This window comes from Eufriesea mexicana, unplaced genomic scaffold, assembly GCF_001483705.2.
Source record: "Eufriesea mexicana isolate 0111107269 unplaced genomic scaffold, ASM148370v2 scaffold337, whole genome shotgun sequence".
Lineage (NCBI taxonomy): Eukaryota > Metazoa > Arthropoda > Insecta > Hymenoptera > Apidae > Eufriesea > Eufriesea mexicana.
The window spans coordinates 511,536-534,549 of NW_016908487.1; the positions used below are offsets into that span (position 1 = coordinate 511,536).

General features: G+C 32.3%; 1 protein-coding gene across 3 annotated transcripts in view; it reads right to left on the minus strand.

Annotated features, from left to right (window-relative positions):
- LOC108555928 (Suppressor of ER stress-induced death) overlaps window positions 1–23,014 on the minus strand; it is a 62,870-nt gene that overhangs the window by 26,615 nt on the left and 13,241 nt on the right. The window contains exons 1-3 of one of the 3 annotated variants that reach the window (XM_017911815.1): window positions 20,129–20,338; window positions 15,124–15,493; window positions 8,805–9,100 (exon numbers count right to left, since the gene is read on the minus strand). In XM_017911815.1, coding sequence (XP_017767304.1) covers window positions 8,805–9,100; window positions 15,124–15,480 — 653 coding nt within the window. In that variant the 5' untranslated portion in view covers window positions 15,481–15,493; window positions 20,129–20,338. Of the gene's footprint in view, window positions 1–8,804; window positions 9,101–15,123; window positions 15,494–20,128; window positions 20,339–23,014 lie in introns of those variants that run through there. The other 2 variants (XM_017911817.1, XM_017911816.1) reach the window with 2 other exon arrangements.

The window sequence follows — 23,014 nt, forward strand, 5'->3', positions numbered from 1 at the left end:
CTTCTATGATTTCGTAACGGCGACCATCACGACCTTCCGTGAAAATATTTGTTACTAAACGAAACTAGAAGCAAAATGTGATCAAAAGTTATATGAGAAGATTCGCAAGAACAGTGTCTTTCTAACGAGTGCATAAAGTTTCATAAATTAATTGCGTACAGGATAGTAATTAATGAAAAACCAATGGCGTCGTCGACAATAATTCAAACATTCCGTAGAATAATAATTAATAATTAATTAATTAGGAAAAAATTTATATTGGAAAGTATATTGGAAAGTTCCTGAAGGATCTGCCTTTACGACGCAGTTATGAAAGTTCACGAATTAATCACAGATATTGAGTAATTTATTAAATTTCCATGGCCGAATTGATTTATTAATATATATTCGGAGCACATAACCAGAGTTAGTAAATTGACATCTGAGCCATCTATGATTTTAGACTCGAAGCTCGAGTTCGGGAAGATGATCACAGATGGCGCTAGGAGAGCGCTTGAAGCCACGTAACGTGAAGGGGGAAATAAATAAAACAATTAAACGATAAAAATAACTAATACACATTCTCTTCCGTTCTTTTTTTCACTTAAGAATCCCATAAAGTTTTCCACGTTCTTTAATAAGTTCAGCCCAAGAAGTGGTTTTAATTGTACAATCATAATTCGCTTCTTTACCTGGTAGACGAGGAATCTGCAGTGGTACGTATGTCAATGCAATGGTAATAGCTCCTGTATTAATCACAGTAATTGACTAATTTGTTAATTTTTCTCCAAGAAAACAGGAGAGTGCATAGAAAATGGGAAAAGAATTGCAAGAAAACGCAGGAAGCATTGTTGTGTCCATGGCCTGCATCCAGCAAAAGAATGTAAGTTTTTCTATTAACCTAACCTTACGTTGTAATTAAATAGTGTAACATATAAGCCATTATTTTTCTATCTTTTATTAGTGATAGCAGAGCCTGGTTGTAAAATGACAAAATGCTGTTGAAGTGAATGGACACGTGCAACAGGACAAAAATATTGGACTCATGGAATATCATCAGCGTAGAGTCACTAGGTGCCACTAATTATTTTTTATGCGAAGAAAATATTGAAACGGTAATGCAAGTATGTAAGGTCTGATATGTCCATTTGATTTTAGGATGGCTGGCCTTATAAGATACAGGATAGACATATTTGATGGCGAAATGAAGATTGAGAAAAGGAAGGTGGATGCGGCAGACAAGAAGGGAATAAAATTTATTTAGATGATGGCCGGTTATAACAACAAGATATACAAAATACAGTGAGATTGAAAGGTATGTTATATAACAAACCTGTACTGAATACTCCTGTACTGAATACTCCTGTACTGAATAAATATGAATATCTGTTGTCAATGTCACTGATCATCCCATATGTGTTAGGTTTTAGTATCAGGGAGCTGCAGTATATAAAGAAAAGAGAGTAGTTCGAATGAAATCAGTGAGAAGAGGAAATGCATATTGTGTGGAATCAAGAAACGGAATAGAGATAACATATATCAACAGAGATAGATGTATGGTTTCCACATGCTAATATGAGGACCATTGGAGAGATGGAGAATGAACAATCGATGATAGTTATTGAAAGCAAAGATAAATTGAATATAAAGTGTAAATGTTGCATTAAGGCACAAATGTGTAGAAATATCTATAGGAACATGGAAAAAGTAAAAGCAGCAAGAATAATTGGGCTGTGGCATATGGAATTGATTGGGCCAGTGAAGCTAATGTTAAAAGGACATAAAGGTATGTCTTATCTGTTGATGATTATTATTTCTTAAAAGAACCATTTGGTTGACTGATTTATAAATGACTAAAAATTTAATATGAAATATTGACGATGGATTTTTTTTATTATAGGAAACTTACAAACACGATTAATATTTATATGTAAGAGCCAGTCACTAAGGGTAAAGTAGTAAGTATTAGTTAATAATGTTTCAATAGATTGTATATCTGTTTTTAAAAATTTAACCGATATACAATATTTACTTTCTAAATTTCTATATTAATATATTAAATAATTTCTAATTTGAATTGCAATAATAAATAATAAATTTTAATAAATTTGATTTTAAAAACATTGTACATGAATAAAACTAATATATTTGTTATAACTAGGTTGTAATGAAAACAACTGTTGGTGATATTGAGGCAGAATTATGGGTCAAAGAAACTCCGAAGACATGTAGAAATTTCATACAATTATGTATGGAAGGTTATTGGGATAACAATATATTTCATACACAAGGTGGTGATCCTACAGATACAGGAGAAAGTTGTAAAATATATGGAGAGCCATTTAAAGTGAGACCATATTTAAAAGTAAAATGAATTCGTTTTTTCTTCAAGAATAATTATTAGATATATGTGTTTTAGGACGATTTTCGTACAAGATTACGTTCCTGTGGACGAGGTTTAATTGCTGGTGGCTATGCTGGAGAAGATGACAATGGTTTCCAATTCTTATTTACTCTTGGTTCCACATTAGAATTGCATAATAAACATACAATCTTTTGTAAGGGTACTGGACAAACTATATATAACATGCTTGAACTTGAAGAAGCACTTGTAGATGAGGTAAATTTAATGTTTACAAGAAAATATATCAAGAATTGATATAAATATAATATTACCTCTTTTTTGTAGAATGCTAGACCATTTTATCCTCCAAGATTGATAAAAATTATGATATTGAACAATCCATTTTCTGATATTACACCAAGGATAATAGTACAGAAAAGTGAAGAAGTAAAGGACAGTTCAAAAACTAAAACAACAGCAGTAAAGTAAACATCATATATGTTTGTAGGATTTAGCCATGATAGTATTAGTCTTTGCAATGAAAAATTTTGTTACAGAGGTTTCAATCTTTTATCATTTGTTGAAGAAGCAGGGGAAGATGAAAAAGAATATGTGATATTAAATAAAAAGTTTAGTGGTAAGGGTAAATCAACTCATGGTCATTTAACTGATACAAAATTAAGCTCACAACCAGCTGTTGAACCACCTGGACTTGCAAATAAAAAAAGGAAGGATGGCCGCAGTAGCGATTGGGAAAATGACGACAAAGTAAAAACTCAAGAAGAATTAGAAGTTGTAAGGAAAGAGAAAGTGTTAGTTTATTATTTGCATTATAACTAGGTTACAGAAAGTAGGAATTTTTATTGACTGTCTCTTATATTTATATTTTCAGAGCAATGAAGAAAAGGATAAAAAATACATTGAGAGCTACAAAAAAGGAACCGAAGAAAGTCCAAAATTATAAAATAGATGATGTTGAAGATGATAAGGGTATAAAGGGAAATGAATGGGGAATAAAAAACTCCTTATGAGGTTTAGCACAAGAGAAAGAGAAGATGCACGATAAGAGACATTAAGAATTATTAGGATAACTCATGTTTTTGAATAGAATCATTTATCACATATCTATGAATATTGTACACATATATATGATCATTATAATGATAATTATTACGCGATATGTATTACGAAACATCTTTTTCTCGCAACGGTCCGTAATACGGACATCTACTCAGATTCTAATGTCTATATGTCATTATTTAATATGTCGTTAACAATTAACATGTATATGTGAAACTTTCAAAGTGAATAAAAAGTACTTTAACATATAACCACGGCAGTTTCATTTTCTTTTTACCAGGAACAAAAACACGCATTTTGATCAGTGACTTTATGTTCAACGGGCTATTAAGAGAATAAAAAAAACGAAGAAAAATGTGTTATACTTATTTATGTCGTTTTGTTGTTTCATTTATCCCGCCTTTCATGTCACGTGGGTTTCTCGAATAGGTTACTAACTCTTGTTATGTTCTCCCTATACTGCCTAAAAAATCAGTTTAGCAGTGGAAAATTAATAAACTACTCAATTTCTGCGATTAATTTATGAACTTTTATAATCACATCGTAAAGGCAGAACCTTGGCGAACTTTCACATATAACTTTCGATAATAATTTCTTTTTAATTAATTTATTATTAATAATTATTACATGGCGTGTTTGAAATGTTGCCGAATATCTTAATGGTTTCTCATTAATAACTATCTTTCATGACTTTAATTTTTGACTTTTATGCATTCATTATGAAAAGAATATTCTTGCGCGTCTTCTTATATAACTTTCGATTATATTTTTCTTCTAGTTTTGAATATAAGTAAATAATTTGACCGACCATCATGTTCGGCGTTGTTTTCAAATTACCCACGCCGTCAATTAATTATTAATAACATTTAAATTAGCAACAAATTATGTACAAAAGTAGAATGAGAATGTTTCTCAGAGTTTCAGCTTTTCGACAAGGCTATAAAAATTCATAAATTATTAGCCGGAATTGAGTAATTAGTTAATATTCTCTGTCGGAACCTTTTTGTCTTTTTCTACCCGTCTTCCGTCCTTGTCAACCACGTGACGAGGTATAGACGACTTCCTTGTGTGTTCTATGTTCCTATTACTTTTCTGATCATTTGGTCTAAAATCATAGATGGCGCTGATCGAAGTTGGAGAATTGAAAACCACGTGTCTTGTTGGGCGGGAGAAACAAAACAATAAAACGACATAAATAAGTATAACACATTTTCTTCCCTTCTCTTTGCACTCTTAATAGCCCGACGAACATAAAGTCATAGATGAAGGCGAATGATTTTATGTGAATGAATGTATATTTATGTCAATGGTCTATAAAGTCGTAATGAATTGTATTTTTTTTCCTGAAATTTTATATGGTGGTTCCTTTGTACCCGGCTTGCGCGTTACTACGGCACTGTCGAGGCTAGGGTAACGAGCAATGCCTGCGTTGCGGTAAAAGCACGTGCTACGTTACCGATAAATATTTTCTTGATCTAATCAAATTGATAGTTGTTTCGACAATTACGTTCCATGGTTTCTTCTTCAGAAAAATCTACAGAGGTCGATAGTTTGTATCAAACTCGTGTCAGATAAAAAACTTTTCGTAAAAATGCATGGATATACGTAGACAGCACGCTAGAGGGCTTATTTTTAAACATCGATGTTCATTTATAGTTATTCAGAAGCACAAATAATTATAATTATTGACATTGAGAAACTCAAGGAACTCCCACCTAACTTTCAAGATGAAAATGAATCTTCAAACATTTTACTTTTTATGTAATACTTTATTTTATCCAGAAATTATGCTTTCTCAGAAAAACTCATATTTTTCGGAAATTGGAAGTGCTAGAGCAATTTCGATTACATATTCTTGTTCAGAAAAATAAACTCTATAAGTATCACTCAATGGATATCACTGATTACGGGAAGAAGTTAAAATTTGTTGCTGCAATTATCGTTAATGTAAGTCTGTCAAAAATATTTATAGAAATGGATAAAGAAAAAATTGTTACGACTTTCAAATATGTTCAAACGTTATTAAGTATATTCAAGGATATTCGCTTATAAGTTTATCAAGAGCTAATTTACACGCGAGACCGTAGGAATAAAAGTGTCTGAAACAATGAAAAAGGTTTATACGACCGAAAGTCTTGACCTCTATTTTAGCTCTTTCGTAGCCCAACATCTTCCGCTCAATAGCAATTAACGTGTCATAACCTCATCCTTGAAACCGCAGGCCGAACATGTACAAGCACGGCCATAATGGTTCCTGTATTAACAGAATGTGTTTTCCGTAATTAAGTTCGATTTATACCCTGTCACACTATACATATATCTGGCCGTTGATGAAGACATAGAGATCATTTTCTCTCCTTTCTCCGATTCAAAGACCAATCATATTGTACCAACTTTACATATTCACTTGAAAAATCACTCTTGAAAAACATTTATGCAAAATCAAAAAAAAATCGGATTCCATTGTGTGACATGGTGAACACCTTTGCGATAATATTCTTTACCTATAATCTTTAATATAAAATACTGAAAAATTTACTAATTATAAAATCTTCAAAAATATATCATATATAAATGTGATATATTATATAAATATATAAATTTATATATCACAAATTAAAATTTGTTTCCATCTACGAATTTAACATAGTACATCTGAATAATTGATATGCTCCAAAAAATCCATCTATCTATCTCTATAAAATTGTTAAACTATATCATCACCTTTCACCTTCCATATTATCCATGTTCCAAGCTACTACACTCGGAAATATTTCTCGTTTGGGAGATGTTGCGTCCCGAACACTGTAACTCTCACGGTGGGAGTTTCGCGGGGTTGTAAGGTCCATTTACGCGGATGCGACAATATTGCTAGGATCCCTACTCTAAATTAATAGAGCTAGACCTGGTTAGGGATGAACTAAAGAGTTCTGATGTATGACTGTCTCTTGCGCTGAGTTGATCGTCGTGGGTCTGTCTTAACTGTTTGGTCGTGATGATTGTTTTGCCTTTTTGAGATTTTTAGGACTTAACTCACTCGTGACTGCTGTCTCGATGGTTTTATAAGTTTTATATGTCTACTGATTGGTTGGTGTGAAATATAAGTGGTAGGTGTGGATCTTCCTATTGGTTGTGAATAATATTGGGGATGTGTGTTAGCTTCAACGTCTTTCTGTGGTGGTGGATGTTTAAATAATTTGGGTCCTTATGCCTATCGTCTTAAGGGTGATTTATTGACCCTTGCTAAGGTTCATCCAAGTGGTGACTAGGTGATAACGAGTGTATACGAATCAAGGGACGCTGACAATAAGGACATAAACAGTTCTCCACTTGAGACGTTCGGTCCTGGGGCCGCAACAGACGATAAAATTCGTTTGATGCTTATTTCACTGCATCAAAGGGGAGACTCGAATTTATAGGTGTCGAAGGGGCCAAAGAGTATAGTCGCAGATTCTGGTGCCTATTCAGCGACTGCATCCTCGGCAACAGCGTTATTAACTCAAAGAATCGCGAGACTAGTACTCCAACTTTCGACGATTTAGAGGCAGACGCTCGAGAAGATGACGTCGAGCTGTGTAAATTCACGAAGGTTTGGTGCAGTGGGAAGAAACATCGTCAGACAGACGAAAAGTTTCATGGAGTTGCTAAAAGGCTGAGATTTCAGCGCTGCGAGGTCACTCGAGCTAAGCAGAATGCACGAAACGTTTAATGGATGTAATCGTGGAGAAAATTCAGCGTTCCTTCTTTTCCCGGCTTTTTCCCTTTCGTCGTTGATTTTTGGTTGTAGTACCAAAGTACAAAGCATGTTATCTTGGACGATAAGAGCCTTTGTTCTTCGTTACGGAACAAAATGGCGAGGTTGTATTATTTTAGGACAGCGTCCCATACGTTGGAGAATTATTCGAAATTAAATTCTGTATTTTAAACAGTGGGTAATCGAAAATTTTGAGATACGTGTAGGTGTACTACGAAGATTTGTACGATGTTTGTTTAAGAAAATAAAGCAATTTCATTTTAATATTTAAATTTGGAATACTGCCTTAGTCCAAAGCTGTTTGCAATTATTTGTGTTAAAAAGACTATTTTATTTCACAAAAGAGGGAATTTAATATTTTATTTTCGAAAAATAATTATGTTATTGAATTTTATGACACATTACAGGCTCGAATCAGTTTTTAATTACTATACTGGTTTCACAAATTTATCAAAAATGGATGAGTAATTTTAGATTTATTGCCTTGAAAAAAAGAAATTCAAAAATCCTGAATTCATTGTAACTTTAAATTAAATTTCGTTCACTTAAAATAGTACCTGAAGTAAAAGAGTAATTTATATTTCCTAACTATGTGATTTACAAGACTTATCATTCTTCATACTAATTTTCATAAAGTTGCAGTATACCACTGGAAATGTACATCCAACCAAAATTAACACAGTTTGCTTAAAAATGTTTTAACTACTGTTTTCGAAATTTAAAAATATTACTCCTTTCGTGCAAATTTAAACCTAAAAATATCTGTGTAGGTTTAGCTCATCTATCCTTTCATTAAATAACCAGACATATACGAAAATATATCATGACAGAGAAGGTGACAAAAATATTATATAACCGTAGGTTCTGAAATATATTTTATTAAACGTCACGCAAACCGAATAGCAGTTGTTTAAAACAGATTGACAAATTTATTTAACACGTTTACTCGAGAGAAAAGATATGCAGAATACGGATCAATAACCGACAAAAATGAACGTCAAGAATACACGGTGTATTCTTTGCTACTAAATATAATTGATTAAATTGAATTCAATACCAGATTTATATAAACCACCAAACGGAAAATTGAAAGCACTTTAACGTTAAAAATTAAATAATGTCGAATGTAAAATATTAAAAACTTAAATATGAAATTTAAATGTGCTGTATCAAAAGATTAAACGAGGAATTTAAATATGAAGAGTTAAATTAGAACTAAATAATATTTTTCTCTTGCTATTTTCTGATCGTTTAAACTGAAATTTCACAGTTCTGGAACGGAACAAGCGGTCAATATATCTTTACTTATCCGTAAAATCTTCCAAAATTATTATCCCTAAACAAATTTCAAATATTCGCCGAAACATCATCGAACTGCAGAGTAATTACTTTCAAATTACTCATAAGTTAATCAAGGTTGTCACTCTAGAAAACCAAACCTGATTAGCGACTAATTGCAAAATCGAACGACAAAGTTTGGTGACTCGGTCGTAATACCAGTTTCAGAAATAAACCACGTTGCAACGTGCCGCTCCAAATAGATCAGTCAACTGGCAACTACAGATATTGCTTGATAAAGCAGTTTAAATTTATTGCGTGCGAATAGCTGTCACCTACAGAATAGAATTAAATTGCTGGGGCGTTTACCTCGTCTGATTGCCAACGGTGTACGAGCTCCTGTAGAAGCCTTGCAAGTAGTCGTTCAGATGGCCAACAAACTTTAGATGCACCACGTATTGCTTTCCCTTCTTCAACGTGTCCGACGTTCTAATCACGTAAAACTGCCGTTCGGTGTCGTTCTTCTGGTCGACGATTTTGACCACCTTCTCCGTTTGCACGCCGTTGTACTCCTTAATGTTCGTGAAACTCTCGTCGATGTCCATGTCCATCGCGTGCAGTGTCACATTTTTCGTGTCCTCCGTGACGTTCACCAGAATTTTCACCTGCAAACGTGGAAAAGTTAATCAGTCAATGCTGGAACTAACGGATTAATCAGAATCACTAATTTGCGCACACCTGGGAGTCTTTGTATACCCTATATTTGTCTATTTTGGTGTAATTATTCGTATAGTGCAGGTAACCCTCCTATAACACGGTAGATAGGTTCCTAAGAAATGACGTGTTGTGTGAAACCATGTTGCATGAGACCTAGAGCCAGCACAAAAAGGGGAGTTACGTCTCGAAAACATATTAAAAACAAATTTTTTTTTAATTCTACATAAACAACTTAATTCTTATTAAAAATATAACCGTATATACAACACAAAACAAAAGAAAAGCAAAAATATTATTTTAATTTAACGCAACTTTAATTTAATAAATTTCTTCGTCGTCACTGTTTATGTAGAAGTACAGTGTTGTACAAAGGTTTTTGCAATTTTCTTATCGTGTTAGAGCGAAACCGTGTTATAGAATACCGTGTTGTAAGGGGGTTTCCGCAATTTATGAATCGTGTTTACCGAAACCGTGTTATCGGATGCCGTGTTGTAGGAGGGCTACCTGTACATTATTTTCTGATAGTTTTAGCTTTTTAAGATAGGTTCTATTGTTACGTCTCGGTCTAAAATATATCACTATTTTTCAAATTCCCGGAATTAACACGCAGAATCGACCGAAAAACCAATTTCGCACCTAAATTTTATCAAAAAGAACCACGCAAGACACTGGTGCGTATTAGCGACAAGCCTCCCCCCCCCCCCCCCCCTGCTTCTATAAAGCTCGCATCATGGGGAGATACGACGCTTGTTCACCAAGCAAAGATACCTAACCACGCACAATGTCACACCAACTCAAACGATCGGAAAATTTTTATGAGTTTTCCGGGTGTAACACTATATTTTATTATCAAAGAATGTCTACATCGCTTTCTTTTATCTGATTATTTTCTGTAGGATGAGGTTTAAAAGCATTTGGTGTATTATCTGTTTCTAATTTATATTCAAATAATTTTTAATTATTGTTAGTTTATCGTGTCATTTCAATTATTAGGGTACGGGTATGAGATTTAGTTATATATTAAATGATGGTAATTTTGATGATTATCCTTCTGTAGACAGGGCCATTTTTCACATAAAAATTCGTTTGAACTAGAGGTTTTGAAACGTATAATGGAAAAAAGATAAGTTTTGTAGTATTACGTTGATAATTACGTTGATGATGATAGTGTTATGAGGAAATTATAGATCTTCATTTACATCAATAAAACTCCTCGTTACGAGAAAACACGTTTTTGAATATATTAACACCCAAACAACCGGTAATAAGCGGTAGATGACAAAATAAATGAAGATGCTTAAAAACAAATGTGAGAAAGCAAATGCTGCTCTTGCTAAAAAATTAATCTTATGCATATTAGAGGAAAAGTCGTGGAAGCAGGTAATCACGGCGATAACGCTGAATCTGAAATTTTTAATCAAAATTTTAGTGTTAATCGTGATACTAAAAGACTTTGGACGACTATTTGTCGATATTCATTTTCAGAGTTTTAATTAATATTTACTTGATTAACAATTTTAATTTACGATTAACCAGGTACAAACTGACTGTTTATTTGGTTTCGTAGGTAAGTTATTAACCATTTTAAATTAATTATCCTGTTTAACATCCTTATTAGGGTCATTAACCTAATACTTTGCAGCCATCGATAGTGCACATTATGTTTCATCTGGAATGCTCACAGATCCATCTAATTCCTTTAGAACTGTCAGGAATATATACTCTATTCAACGAGAATTGGCAGGAAATATAACTGCTGAATGTAGATGCTCAGGGTCGACTTTTAGAAGTCCTAAATTGGGGCCTTTGCGTACAAGGCCAACCAAAATTTTCATCGAAATATTCGATCGCAGGTCTGACGTTTCGATCCTGGTCTGATCACGCATAGCTCATGTGTAGCAATTCTCGTTAGAAGAAATATAGTAATCCTTGAGTGATTCACTGAGTGAGTCAATTGAAATTCTAATCGTGACTCCTGATCGACTCTGAGCTAAGTCTCCGGATTTAGACTTAGCCTGAATGAAAGTAATCGAACTAACGGCTTTCGAATGAGCCTGATCCAAGATCGGATGATGAATAAATTAAGATTTCTAATTGGTCATATGCTGATATATTCCGAATTGATTGGTCTTTACTCGATAATATGAACTTATAGCTAAGTAACCTGCTTCTGTCTAGTCTTGATTATCAGAATACAAATTTGAGAGATCCTCGAGATTAGATAGAAAATATTCTTCAAATTTTTACGATTTATTCTGAAGTCCTTGGCCAACTGTCTTTTGAATGTTAATGTATTGAAAAGCACAAAGCCCCTTTGAAGTATATGATTTACGAGACGAGTATGTGCTCTGCTAGTGAAAGAAGTGTTTTAAAAGGCACTGTCTTCTTGCCAAAGTGCTTGATGTTTCGAGCAACCTTGCGTGTCATAAATCATGTTAGCAGCGAGTGTTAATAATTCTTTTGACATTCTAATGTCTTTTTAACAGGTTCTCTGTTACATTTATTACACATAATCCACAAGAATTATTGTTACAGATGTTATTTCTATTAACTCTAGAATACAAGATCATACAAGATCACATATTGATAAATTAAATTTTTTGTAATATTATAAAAAATATTCTACGAAACTGCGAATCCTTTATTATTACCCATTCTGTATTTTTCGTAGATGTATGAAATATATTTGCAGGACATATCGTTTAATAATACATATTGTGTGATATAAATGAATAATTATATCCAATCGATCCAACTAAGAACATATTACTAAAAGAAGCATTTAATTTTCATTACTGGTTTAAAATTTTCAATTTTGGAAATGTACAATAAAGTCGAACAAAAATTATTTTGTATTTTTACTTTTTATCTTTAATAGGGTCAGAATTTTAAAAGATTATTTCCTAATTATTACTTGACTTTTAGACTCTTCTAAATACATTCTTTAATTTCAATGTCTTCCTTATTTCTAACGTAGCACAATGGCCACAACAAATAGAAACTGCTATAAGAATTTTACTATGAAAATTTACATAAAAATGATTAAAAATGACTTTCCCTTACAAAATTAATTACTTCTGTTAGCCTGTTATTTCCAATACCCGATCAAAATGAACGCATTGTACAGGAGATAAAATGGCGTTTCAAACTTTCTAGCTACTACACTGGCTACTTTCACCCCCCAGGAGGAACTTCTGATCGTTGTCTTGATTTTCCATACTTTTGGTACGGGTGCATCAAGCTGAAGATTAAACGTCGAGATATCGTCGAAAGCCACGAATTAATTATACATCTCTTGTTCTACATCTTTTGAATTAAGGTACTTTCAAAGCACAGCGATCTTTGTTTTATCTGTTAACCGAAGGAGAAATCCTTTCCCTTTGTCCAACGGTTTCCCTGATTGTTTCTGATATCTCGGAATACGGAAAATTCGAACAACAGAAGCCTCCCTGAGATGTCATCCATTATAAATGAAAGCGAGATTCATCGAACTCAATTTGTATACTTTCATCTCGATTCGTTAGCGAACACTCCTTCCGTGGAATATAAAAATGAGATAAATGCATATGAAATGGTGGACTTCTTTAAAAACACAGGAACGAAACGGCAGAAACACGTTTAAGAGACGTAACAGTCTTCAAGCTGGACGACTTTTCGTAGAAAAGAGCCGCATTATAATCGCAAAATGGGATAAAAGCGAAGACAGCTTGAAGGTATTACAAAGACCATGAATATTCCTTGCCCTAAATAGAGAGCATTGAATTTGAAAGGAAGACCATCTTTCATCTCTTTCGTCGATGACACATCGATGGATTTACAATTTGGTTCACTCTCTTCACACTGAAACTACAGACTCGTATTATAAATCTAAACAAAATATAGTATAACAATAATATAATATAATATCTTAATATGAATGTAATATACAATATAATATCAATTAAAGTGTTAAGATTTTTGTTATTATTATTATGTATTATTATTAGAATATATCGTGATTTATTAGATATATATTTGTTAAATATAGTTATAATAATAATTAAATCGTAAAAATTATAAATAAATACATTATTATTAATTGGACATTTATTTCAACGAAGATCTAGCTTAATTATTTGAAATCAATCATTCGGACTAGCATAGTAGTTCGAATGATAAAAGACAATCGATCACATCTACTTATTGAAACAGCATCCCTTTCTCTAAATGAACCAACTTTGCTATAACGCTCAAAGAACCATTCCGCTCCGCTTGAAGAGTAATCGATCAAACCTTTCCACGAGAACAGTGTCTCTCTAAAATATACCTCTATCCTCTATTTCATGGCTGTGTCTCTACTTTCTAGAAAGATAATTCCTCAGTAATAAACATCGATGCGCTAGATTATCGCATAATTGATGATTGAAATAATCAGTTTCGATAGAAAAATAATAATAAATTAATAATAATTTTATAACAAAGAAAAATAATAATTAAAATAATACAAATTTTCCAATTCCTTCATTTGTGAATTGTGCTTTTGGTGGAATGAACTAAACTCTTTAATGCTCTAATTAATTAAACTTTTGAATACTCCATTATTACATTTTCGTGAACGACCAAACCTTATTTCATTAAACCATTTAAAAGCATTTTGAAATTTTGGAAACGGTCTTTTATACTTTCTTACGTCTGAAATTTCTGCTCCATAAAATTCACAAGTATTTTTTTCAACATCCATGAACATATTTCCCCTTTTTAAATTCGTGAAGCATACAATGCCGCGAGTGAATTTCACCAGCACGTATTTCTAAATCCTTTCTGACGATTTATAAATTATCCCTCTGGTGATATGGACTGAAGAATTCTTGTTCTTTTGGCGCTACCAAAGAACGTTTATATTTGCTGCCCTTGAATAGCGAAATATGCATATTCAAGTGAGTATTTAAAACTATATAAGATATATAGCAAAGAAGAAGTTTCGAGATTATATTAGCAACAGAAATGGAAAATAGTTTAAGGATATATACAATATTTATAGTACTTTTATCCAAATATAGACTATTAATGGTGGTGCAGAAATATTTCAAAGCAATGGATCGTATAGGCAGCCATTAATTGGAAAATAAAAAGTTTCAACATGATGTTGATGTTTATTTCGCTGTTATGACAGCCCTAAAAAGATTTTCCATTAAGCCCACGACCGCCGCTAGTCTTCCAATCTGTAAACTCGCTCCTAACTATAATACAAGGTGGACTATTTAACATGATCACCTCGATCATTTTCAACTATTTAATAATTTTCTGATACATAGCAAAACCTGAAAGAACCTCCAAGATGGCAACGATTGATTTTTGTTAAGTTAACTATGCCACTAGAAATAAAAGGAATCTTACTATATAATTTACTAAGAACGAGAATAATCGAGGTAGATCGCTCTATATAACATATCATTTTAAACACTTTTATTTAATTTAAATACGTATTTCATTTATTAAAGGTAGAAAATTTAAACATTAGAATACTATCATATGTAAGCATACATATTTACACTTACTATATCTAATACTTCATTATTTTACTGTTTTATTATTTTTATGTTCGCGCTAGTAATTATCTATTGCATTTAATATTCGAATTTTAATGTACAGTGCGTGACATAAGAATAGCACACTATGATTTTCAATATTTCTCGAGCAACTTCAAAGCGATACATCTCGAGAAAGAAGTCATGTTATAATTTAAATTTGATTTCACGAGGGAAGATTAGTACTATTCAATGCAGTTGGTAAAGATATTGGAATTGCATTTTCAAAGATATTGAAAATCACATTCTCAAAGCAGAAATAGACGCTGTATAGCTTCTAGATAAAACCAGGCTGTTACGACATCTGCTGAAACAGGCTACCAGTTTTTGTCCAATAGTTGGGTAGAAAGTTCTCGTTCAAGGGTACAGTCGGTGACTAGAAAGGGAAGAAAATGGTTTCGTACCTCGCCATTGAAAGTGAAGTTTCCCACTTGTATAAACGGTATGAGCCAGAGATCGTAGGAGTCAGGGATCACGGATCTCGGTAATCGGACGTCCAACTTTTTCTTGCCGAATGTGTCCGTGCCGGATGTCCCACGGCCCTCGAACTCCGTATTGCTGAGATCGTTGCATGGTTTGGGGGGCTTTCCCTCGTGGCACGGCGATAAATGATAGACCAGAAGCCCGATGGTGACCACGGATATGAAGAAAGTAGCGACCAAAAGGAAAGCGCCGCAAGGGGAGACTGTGCAGGCTCTTTTACGTCCGAACGTTGTTGTGTGCGTGTCCATCATCGCCAAAACCTCGCGGGACTGGGTCATATCATGTGTAAACCTGAAACAAGAAGAAAGCAAGAACGGTAGTCTTGATAGGTGTCTGAAGGTCCCGGCTGGTATAGTGGTAATATTTTGGGACGCAATTTAGCTTAAATTGAACGAGGAAACGTTGTATTATGTTGGAATATCGAGGTCAATATTTATTGGACGATAATTAATTAGTATATGTATTCAATAATTGGGAAATATCATATACGAAAGATTGAAAGTACTGGAAAAATTGGAAATATTGAATGCAGATAATTGAGGCATATGGAAAATTGGTGGTTTTAAATGGTTTTAATTTTAACTTTACATTAACGTATTCACGATTTTAAAATAGTTTAATCAGGAAATAATCATTGGAACTCACGAGAACTCATTTGCAACTTCGATATTTGTTACGGACTGTCAATTTGCAATTTTGATGTAACTAACAATCCATATCGACTAAAAAATTCTAAATGTTATGTAATGCTTTGCATGAAGAATATGTGAAAGAAAAAATAAATTAAAAGAAAGTATTTATTTCGTTAAAATAAAGTTTCCTTTTTCTTTGAAGAAAGTAAATGAAATTTGCGACTAATTTATTATTCGTTATGTATTTATATTTTTCACTATATTTGTATGAAGAATAATGATAAATTATTTTAAGTCTGACTGACAGAAACATTTAATAAATAGAAAAAAAACTTTTCATTTATTATATATGTTGTAATTGATATTATAATTAATAATAACAATTTTACAATTTTAATAATTCCACAAATATTTTAAATTCATAACTATACATGGTAAATAATTTTCTTATGAATGACTGTTTAAACTTCTCCAATAATTTCAGTAACTTGGTATATTTAACAATAAACTGAATTATCACAATTGTCAATTTCCAGCATAAACAATATACAACATCCAAAGCCATCTTATTCCACATTAATTTACATCTCAATATTTTTTTCTTCATAAATAGATATTAAACTCTAATTATTATTTGAAACTATTTTTACACAAAAATAATTTTCAAAACGAACGATATTCTTCTACAAACTACAATTTAACCCAATTCTTCCTCTTCCAAAGAATACAAAATTTCAAGTTTCGGGAAGCTTCAAAATATTGTTATATAACGTTATTACGCATTAGAATGAGCATCGCGAAATTAGCACGTTACATAAATTTTTAACCCGACTTTTAAACCTAAATAGACACCCAGAGGACCATCGCTAGCAGCCAGGTCGTTCGGTTGTAAATAACATCGGTTTTGCACCTGCTGTTTGCTTAGGAATTCAATCCTACAACATATTTTCTTCATCTACTGTTCTATCCTTCAGGCGTGTATGTACACATCGTCATTAGCATCCGTGACGAAACACCCGAAGGCTGTCATTGGAGCATTGTCCCGGTGAAACTTCCTCTGCGGCGTAAACAGGGTGAAGGCGAACGATCATTAAAAGTAATTTCACGTTCGAAATGAACGCGCCAAGGAATCGCGAACTGCCTTTAAACGGCCGGAAAAGATCCTTCTAATTGGCCGTCGCCTCTTATTGGTAACGAATCAATTAAATAGGCAGTGCAACCTCTGTGCAATCAATCTATAGGGACATCGATTGGCTTTAGCCAACACGAGCAGCTACGGCTCGACACAGCTACTATTACGATGGAACTCTGCCGTGTGAACTGCCATTAGTGGAATACTCCACTATTTGGAGTTTGTTATATTCGCGAATGCACTGTCCAATCGTGCCTTTTCATAATGTATTTGATTCATTTAAACTTCCTCTTCTTAAAAAAAAAAATTTAATAGATCGGTTCAATTGTAATATTGTTATGTAATCTTATTATCATTTACGTCATTTATGCAATTTTATTATTTTATTATTATTATTATTATTATTATTATTGTATTGTTTAATTGTTATAATATTAGTAGTAATGTAATGTGGTATTAGAATAATGTGACTGTAATACAGACCTGTATGGGTGTTAAGTGTTATGTGTATAAGCCATTATATTTATATGATGCTACCTCGATTGCTTCAATATGGATACAATAGTGTTGATCGTGGGAATTAATTATAAGAAAGAATGATAAATATAAAGAGGTCTTTAATAGATAGTTGTAGAAAACAATGAAATGAACCAATTATTGAAAATTGGAAATAACAGATATTGTATAAATAATATATTTGATGATTAGAAATGATGCCTTATATTAATATTTTGATAGTTGAAGAAATAAATATATTATAGAACATAAATGTTTATCATAAAAAAGGACTTTTACATTTGTTACATTAACAAATTTTTGTCTCTTCTAAAATATTCAAAGTTAATAATAAGAATCATGGAAATCTGCAGTGAAAAAGTTCTATTCGCACCATTTCAATTTTCTGGTGAGCTGTTTAATTTACTTCACGTATCTAACGCGGTTTATAGTGTTATTAAATATATTATATCATGTTAAGAGAAAAGTATGAGTAAAACATACACATATACCTAATGTATATCTTTATACTTCGAATTTGCTTTATTACGTATGGGGTGACCTTCAAATTATAGTCTGGGTGTTATAGCATGATCGTAAAATCAGTCAAGCGAAAAACCATGAATGTTCCAACTTCCGAAATAGTAACTCGAGGTACCATTTAGACGAGACGAAGTGATCGTGTGTTATTCAGTATCATATGATGAAATTTTGGAATAGATTTCATATATTACTAACTATAGCCAGCCATAAAAATGAAAATATTTAATTAAATTAAATAGGAAAACAGAAATTCTTTGAAATATCCAAGAATAACCAAATGACAATAAATTAATAGTCATTAATTGTAATAAAACCCAGTTACAATTATGGCATAATCGACGTGTTCCTTACTGCATGGACCATAAACTGAGTTCACGTTAATCAATCTTTGACTAAGTCGTTCAAGATTTATATAAAAATTTATAGAGCTCCGTCATTCAGTATGTCTGTCGTTCAACATAAATATTGTACCACGTAAAGCAATATATCTATTTCTATCGCCCGTTATTTACGATATTCCAGTATTTACATGATCAACTAGCATCGTCGAATCAAAGATAGATTCTAGTCGAGCAATGAAATATCCTTTCAATTTAATCGATAAACGCGAATGATTTTAATCGGCTTGAGATCGATTGATCTATGTAAACGTGGCTTTAGGTGTCATGTCATAGCTGCGTCAATCGCTGCCCTGACTTGATATAATAATTTACGACGTTACTATATCACTCGAACAGACTATATATACCTTAACATAATGACTAATTCGAAGATTAAAAATGTGCACGCAACAAAGCCGAGAAAAGCAATCCATATTAAGGAGAACCATAGTCATATATTATTGACAATCAAGTGCATAGTAAAATATTTACGTCTTTTAAAGTAAAATTAATAGAATCAACTTAATAAAACATATTCTCCTTTTGCTTAAATAATATTAATTAATTAAATAAGAGAAAAGTCATATATTATATTATATAAATAATAATAAATTTTATTTTTATTATACTTTAAATAATAAATATTTAATTATGAAAAATCGAATCGTCCCATTGACTTTTTCTTAGATTTTTCCCTCAGGGACATTACACAGTAGAGAAATCACGAGATAAATAATACGCTTGTTTCGTTTTACATATTTTCCCTCGAATATAGATAAATACTGTGTACAGAATTATACAGTAACGATCGCGATTATTTGCAAAGACATAAATACAGACGACGGCTACGTGATTTCCTTTCCTCGCATCAGAACACACCGGCAAATACCCACGGCATGTCGATTGCCACGAAAACTTCACAAGAATTCCATGGCGCACCAAATGTCGTAACGATTACACCGTTAATCCGAAACATTTACCCGTAATTTCACGGTCTAACACCGAATACCACTGAATAGTGTGTGAAGCAATTGTAAAAAGTTTAAACGTACTTGTATCGAAAAATACCAAATAGAGAAGGAAAATAATTCGAAATTATATTTCAAATAAACTATTTTTCTTTAATATCGATTAAATTATATCTCTGTTTTTGTGAATAATATTCTATATAACATTGTTCTGAATATTTTAAGTTCGGATGTAGTAGTATAGGAATATTCTCGTTTAAGCAGAAAAATATTAAAATAACTTTTCCTTAATTTCATCGAATCAGAAGAGTAAATAACGAGTTTAAGTTATATTTCAAACTACTACTTTTCTATGTATATCCGTAATATTTCCTAGTTTAATTATAATCATATATCAAGGCACAGAATTTGATCAATAGCATAGAATGGAATTCAAATATCAGCACTGGGATCCTATTAAAAAATTCTCCCTTGACAAAGTATACCAATACACATGTTGCTACTTCACGAAAATTCCATTCCATGGAACCTTACAGACCGAATTAGCAACAGCGAAAAACTGCTTACTATTTGAAAACTATCACGTACGATTCACAGGCTAATAAAAGCCGAATTTTCATGGATTCACCTCAACAACAAAAGCAAAGTTGAACAACCCCATTGGTACTCTCGCGACGTAAAGATTCCGCCCACTTACACCGATCACACCGATCAGAGTCACCCGACACGCTAAATCGAGATACCTCTCGCAAGATCCCATTACGAAATTTACCTACCATGAACAGTCACCACGGCGATGTCTATCTCAGCGAGGAGTGCGGAAATCTCGCGGAACTGCTTCACGGGCGCGAGATGAAAATGGATACACACGGGAAACGTGTACACGATATCACGCGGGACACGAGGTTCAGAGAGGCGAAACTTGGAACGTTAGTTGGCGAAGAGGCATGCCAATCGACGATGATCGCGAAGGGAAATCAGCAGGAGCGCGCATTCCAGCTTCGCGACTTCCTCGACCCTCTCCTTGCCATCCGCGCTTCCTGCCCTGCCGATCGATTACTCGTCGATCGCTGTATCGCCTTAACCTCACATCCTCCCACCTGCATGTCGTCTTCCGGATCACGCGAAACCGTACGACCGTCTTCCGTCAGGTCACTCGCGGATATCGGAAATCTTTTGTGGATCTTCGAGGATATGATTTGTTGATTTTGGAATATTTTGATGGGATAGGAATGCTGTGATTCGTGATGGTCGGGATAAGATTGGGGATGGAGATATTATAAGAGTTGGGAAGATGATTGTACAACAATGATAATTGCTTAAAATCCTCCAGGCTTTGATTCGTTGATTTGATTCGTTGAATATTCGTTGAATATTCTGGTATAACAATATTGTGATTTGCGATGGAGATTCTGTGTGGGTCATAGAGGTAATTGTAAAGGAAAATTAATTGTTTAAAAATGTCGAGACTATCGTATATTGATTTGAAAATATTCTGGAATAAGATTTGTGAAATCATGAATTTAAATATGTAAAATGAATTATGACAAATCATAATATAAGTTTAATATGAATATCGAAGAGGAAAATATAAATATTATTATGATTGATAACATTGTAATATCATTTTAAGAATTCTGCTTTGAACTAGTTGCATATCATAGATATTAAGAATTGTTGTAATTCAAAAATTCGAAAATTTACACTTTTTTAGTGATTCAAAATTTTAGGAAGAAGGAATATAAAACTGAGGAACAATGAAAAATATCTAAAGTAATGTGTGAATTATTTTAAACCTTCAAAATAATGGATATTCTCGTGCATAGTGGTAATTTTAAGATAGCCACTGTTCCAAAGAAGAAACTTTTTGATGAATTGGAGATATGATTGTATTCAGCTGAATTATTAGTAAATGTAACGGTTGTATTTAGGTATATATAATTGTGTAGTATTTGGTTCAGAAAATTGGAACTTCTTATAAGTTCGAAATGTCCTACAACCTGTTATAACGTTTATGTTTATGTTGTAATAGCTAAGAATATGCTTCAAAGTATGGTTGAGTATGCGAATGTCTTACGAAGCATTCCAATATCATAGAGGTATATTGCTGATTGAAAACATTCTTGTTCGAACTATAATCTAGATTTTTAAAACTTTTGTGTCTTTTTTATTGATATTTTGTGCCGATTATATATTGTATTTAAAGTAAAACTTAATTTAAAAAACTAGAGGTAAATTTATTAGTTAGGAAAATTAATTTAGGAAAACTAAATAAATTCTCATTTTATCGATACTTTGCGTAGTAATTTTAAACTTTCATTTTATTGGAAAAAATTACATTGTTATGAAAATATCATATTCCTACTATATTGTAAAAATTCTTATTGATATAAAAGTATCCTATTTTCGCTTTATTAAAAATTTGATGTCTCATCAGTAATAAATAATATGCAAGGATATCGAAGTGCCTCAGAGTACAGTTAACAGTTCTCGAACTGTAATTATTATCGAGCATAATAATAGGAAAAGGAGATCTGTCAATAAAAGTCGACACTTTTACGTCAATCTTGGTCCAGTTATTCGATCGACCGACTTTTTCCCGAGACATTTAAAAGATATCTATACTGAAAACGAAATGTGGTACACTTTCACGTGTATACGTGTATTATTATATAAGAAAAATGTAATAAAAACGTTTAATCAGTTTGAAACGGTCGGAATAGCAAAAATCAAAACTTTCACCGCGAATGATTCGCTTGATTAACGCTACTTCGTGGTAAAGCTTACTATTTCAAACATATTTCATGGAGATACTATGTTATGAAAATCTTTAAAAAGTTGTTACGCAGAATTCCATTTACGCAACTATCATGTAAAGTGTATCGTAAAAGCAACCAATTACTTTTTTCAATAATATTACAGTAACATTAGCAAAAAAAAGATAAAAAAGACTTTACTTAAATAGAATTAAAATTTTATAAAAAATTCCATAAATTATTGCAACAAAATTTTGTGCCATTGTAGCTGCTTTTTGAATTATCGAATCATTTAACTTTTTGCTTTGCAAAGCATTGTATTCTCCTACGTAGGTATAGCATACGCCAACTTGCATACTTATGCAAACCAAATTCAATTGTTCATGGTAACTGATAATCAAGTATATAAATAAATTAAATGCTAACGGTATATAACTGTTTCTTCAGTATGATGCATACATACGTGACAAAATATTTTAATTTGTAGAAAGACTAAGGAATCTCCAGTACAGTGGTTCTTCAAGAGTTCAATAATAATAAAATAACAAATAATTTAATAACTAAAATATATCCATTTTTTCAATAGAAAACTCGCAAAATAACTTTTAGGCTAGTGTAATAATTTGTAAAATTCTACTTCTTTAAAACAAAAAATTTCATCATGTAATGATCTTAAATAATTTGAAGTAATATTTAATAAAGTCACTGTATGTACAGATATTATAATATACAAAATCACAACCATTCTTACTTCCAAAGCACCAATGATATCATATCTCATATAAATGCTCATTTTTTAACTCGTCTAACAAAAAACGTGACACCCATTTAAATAATTCAATAATGTGCGATAAATACAATTTTTATGAACCCAGAAGTTGTATAATTTTCTTATAATTTTAAACA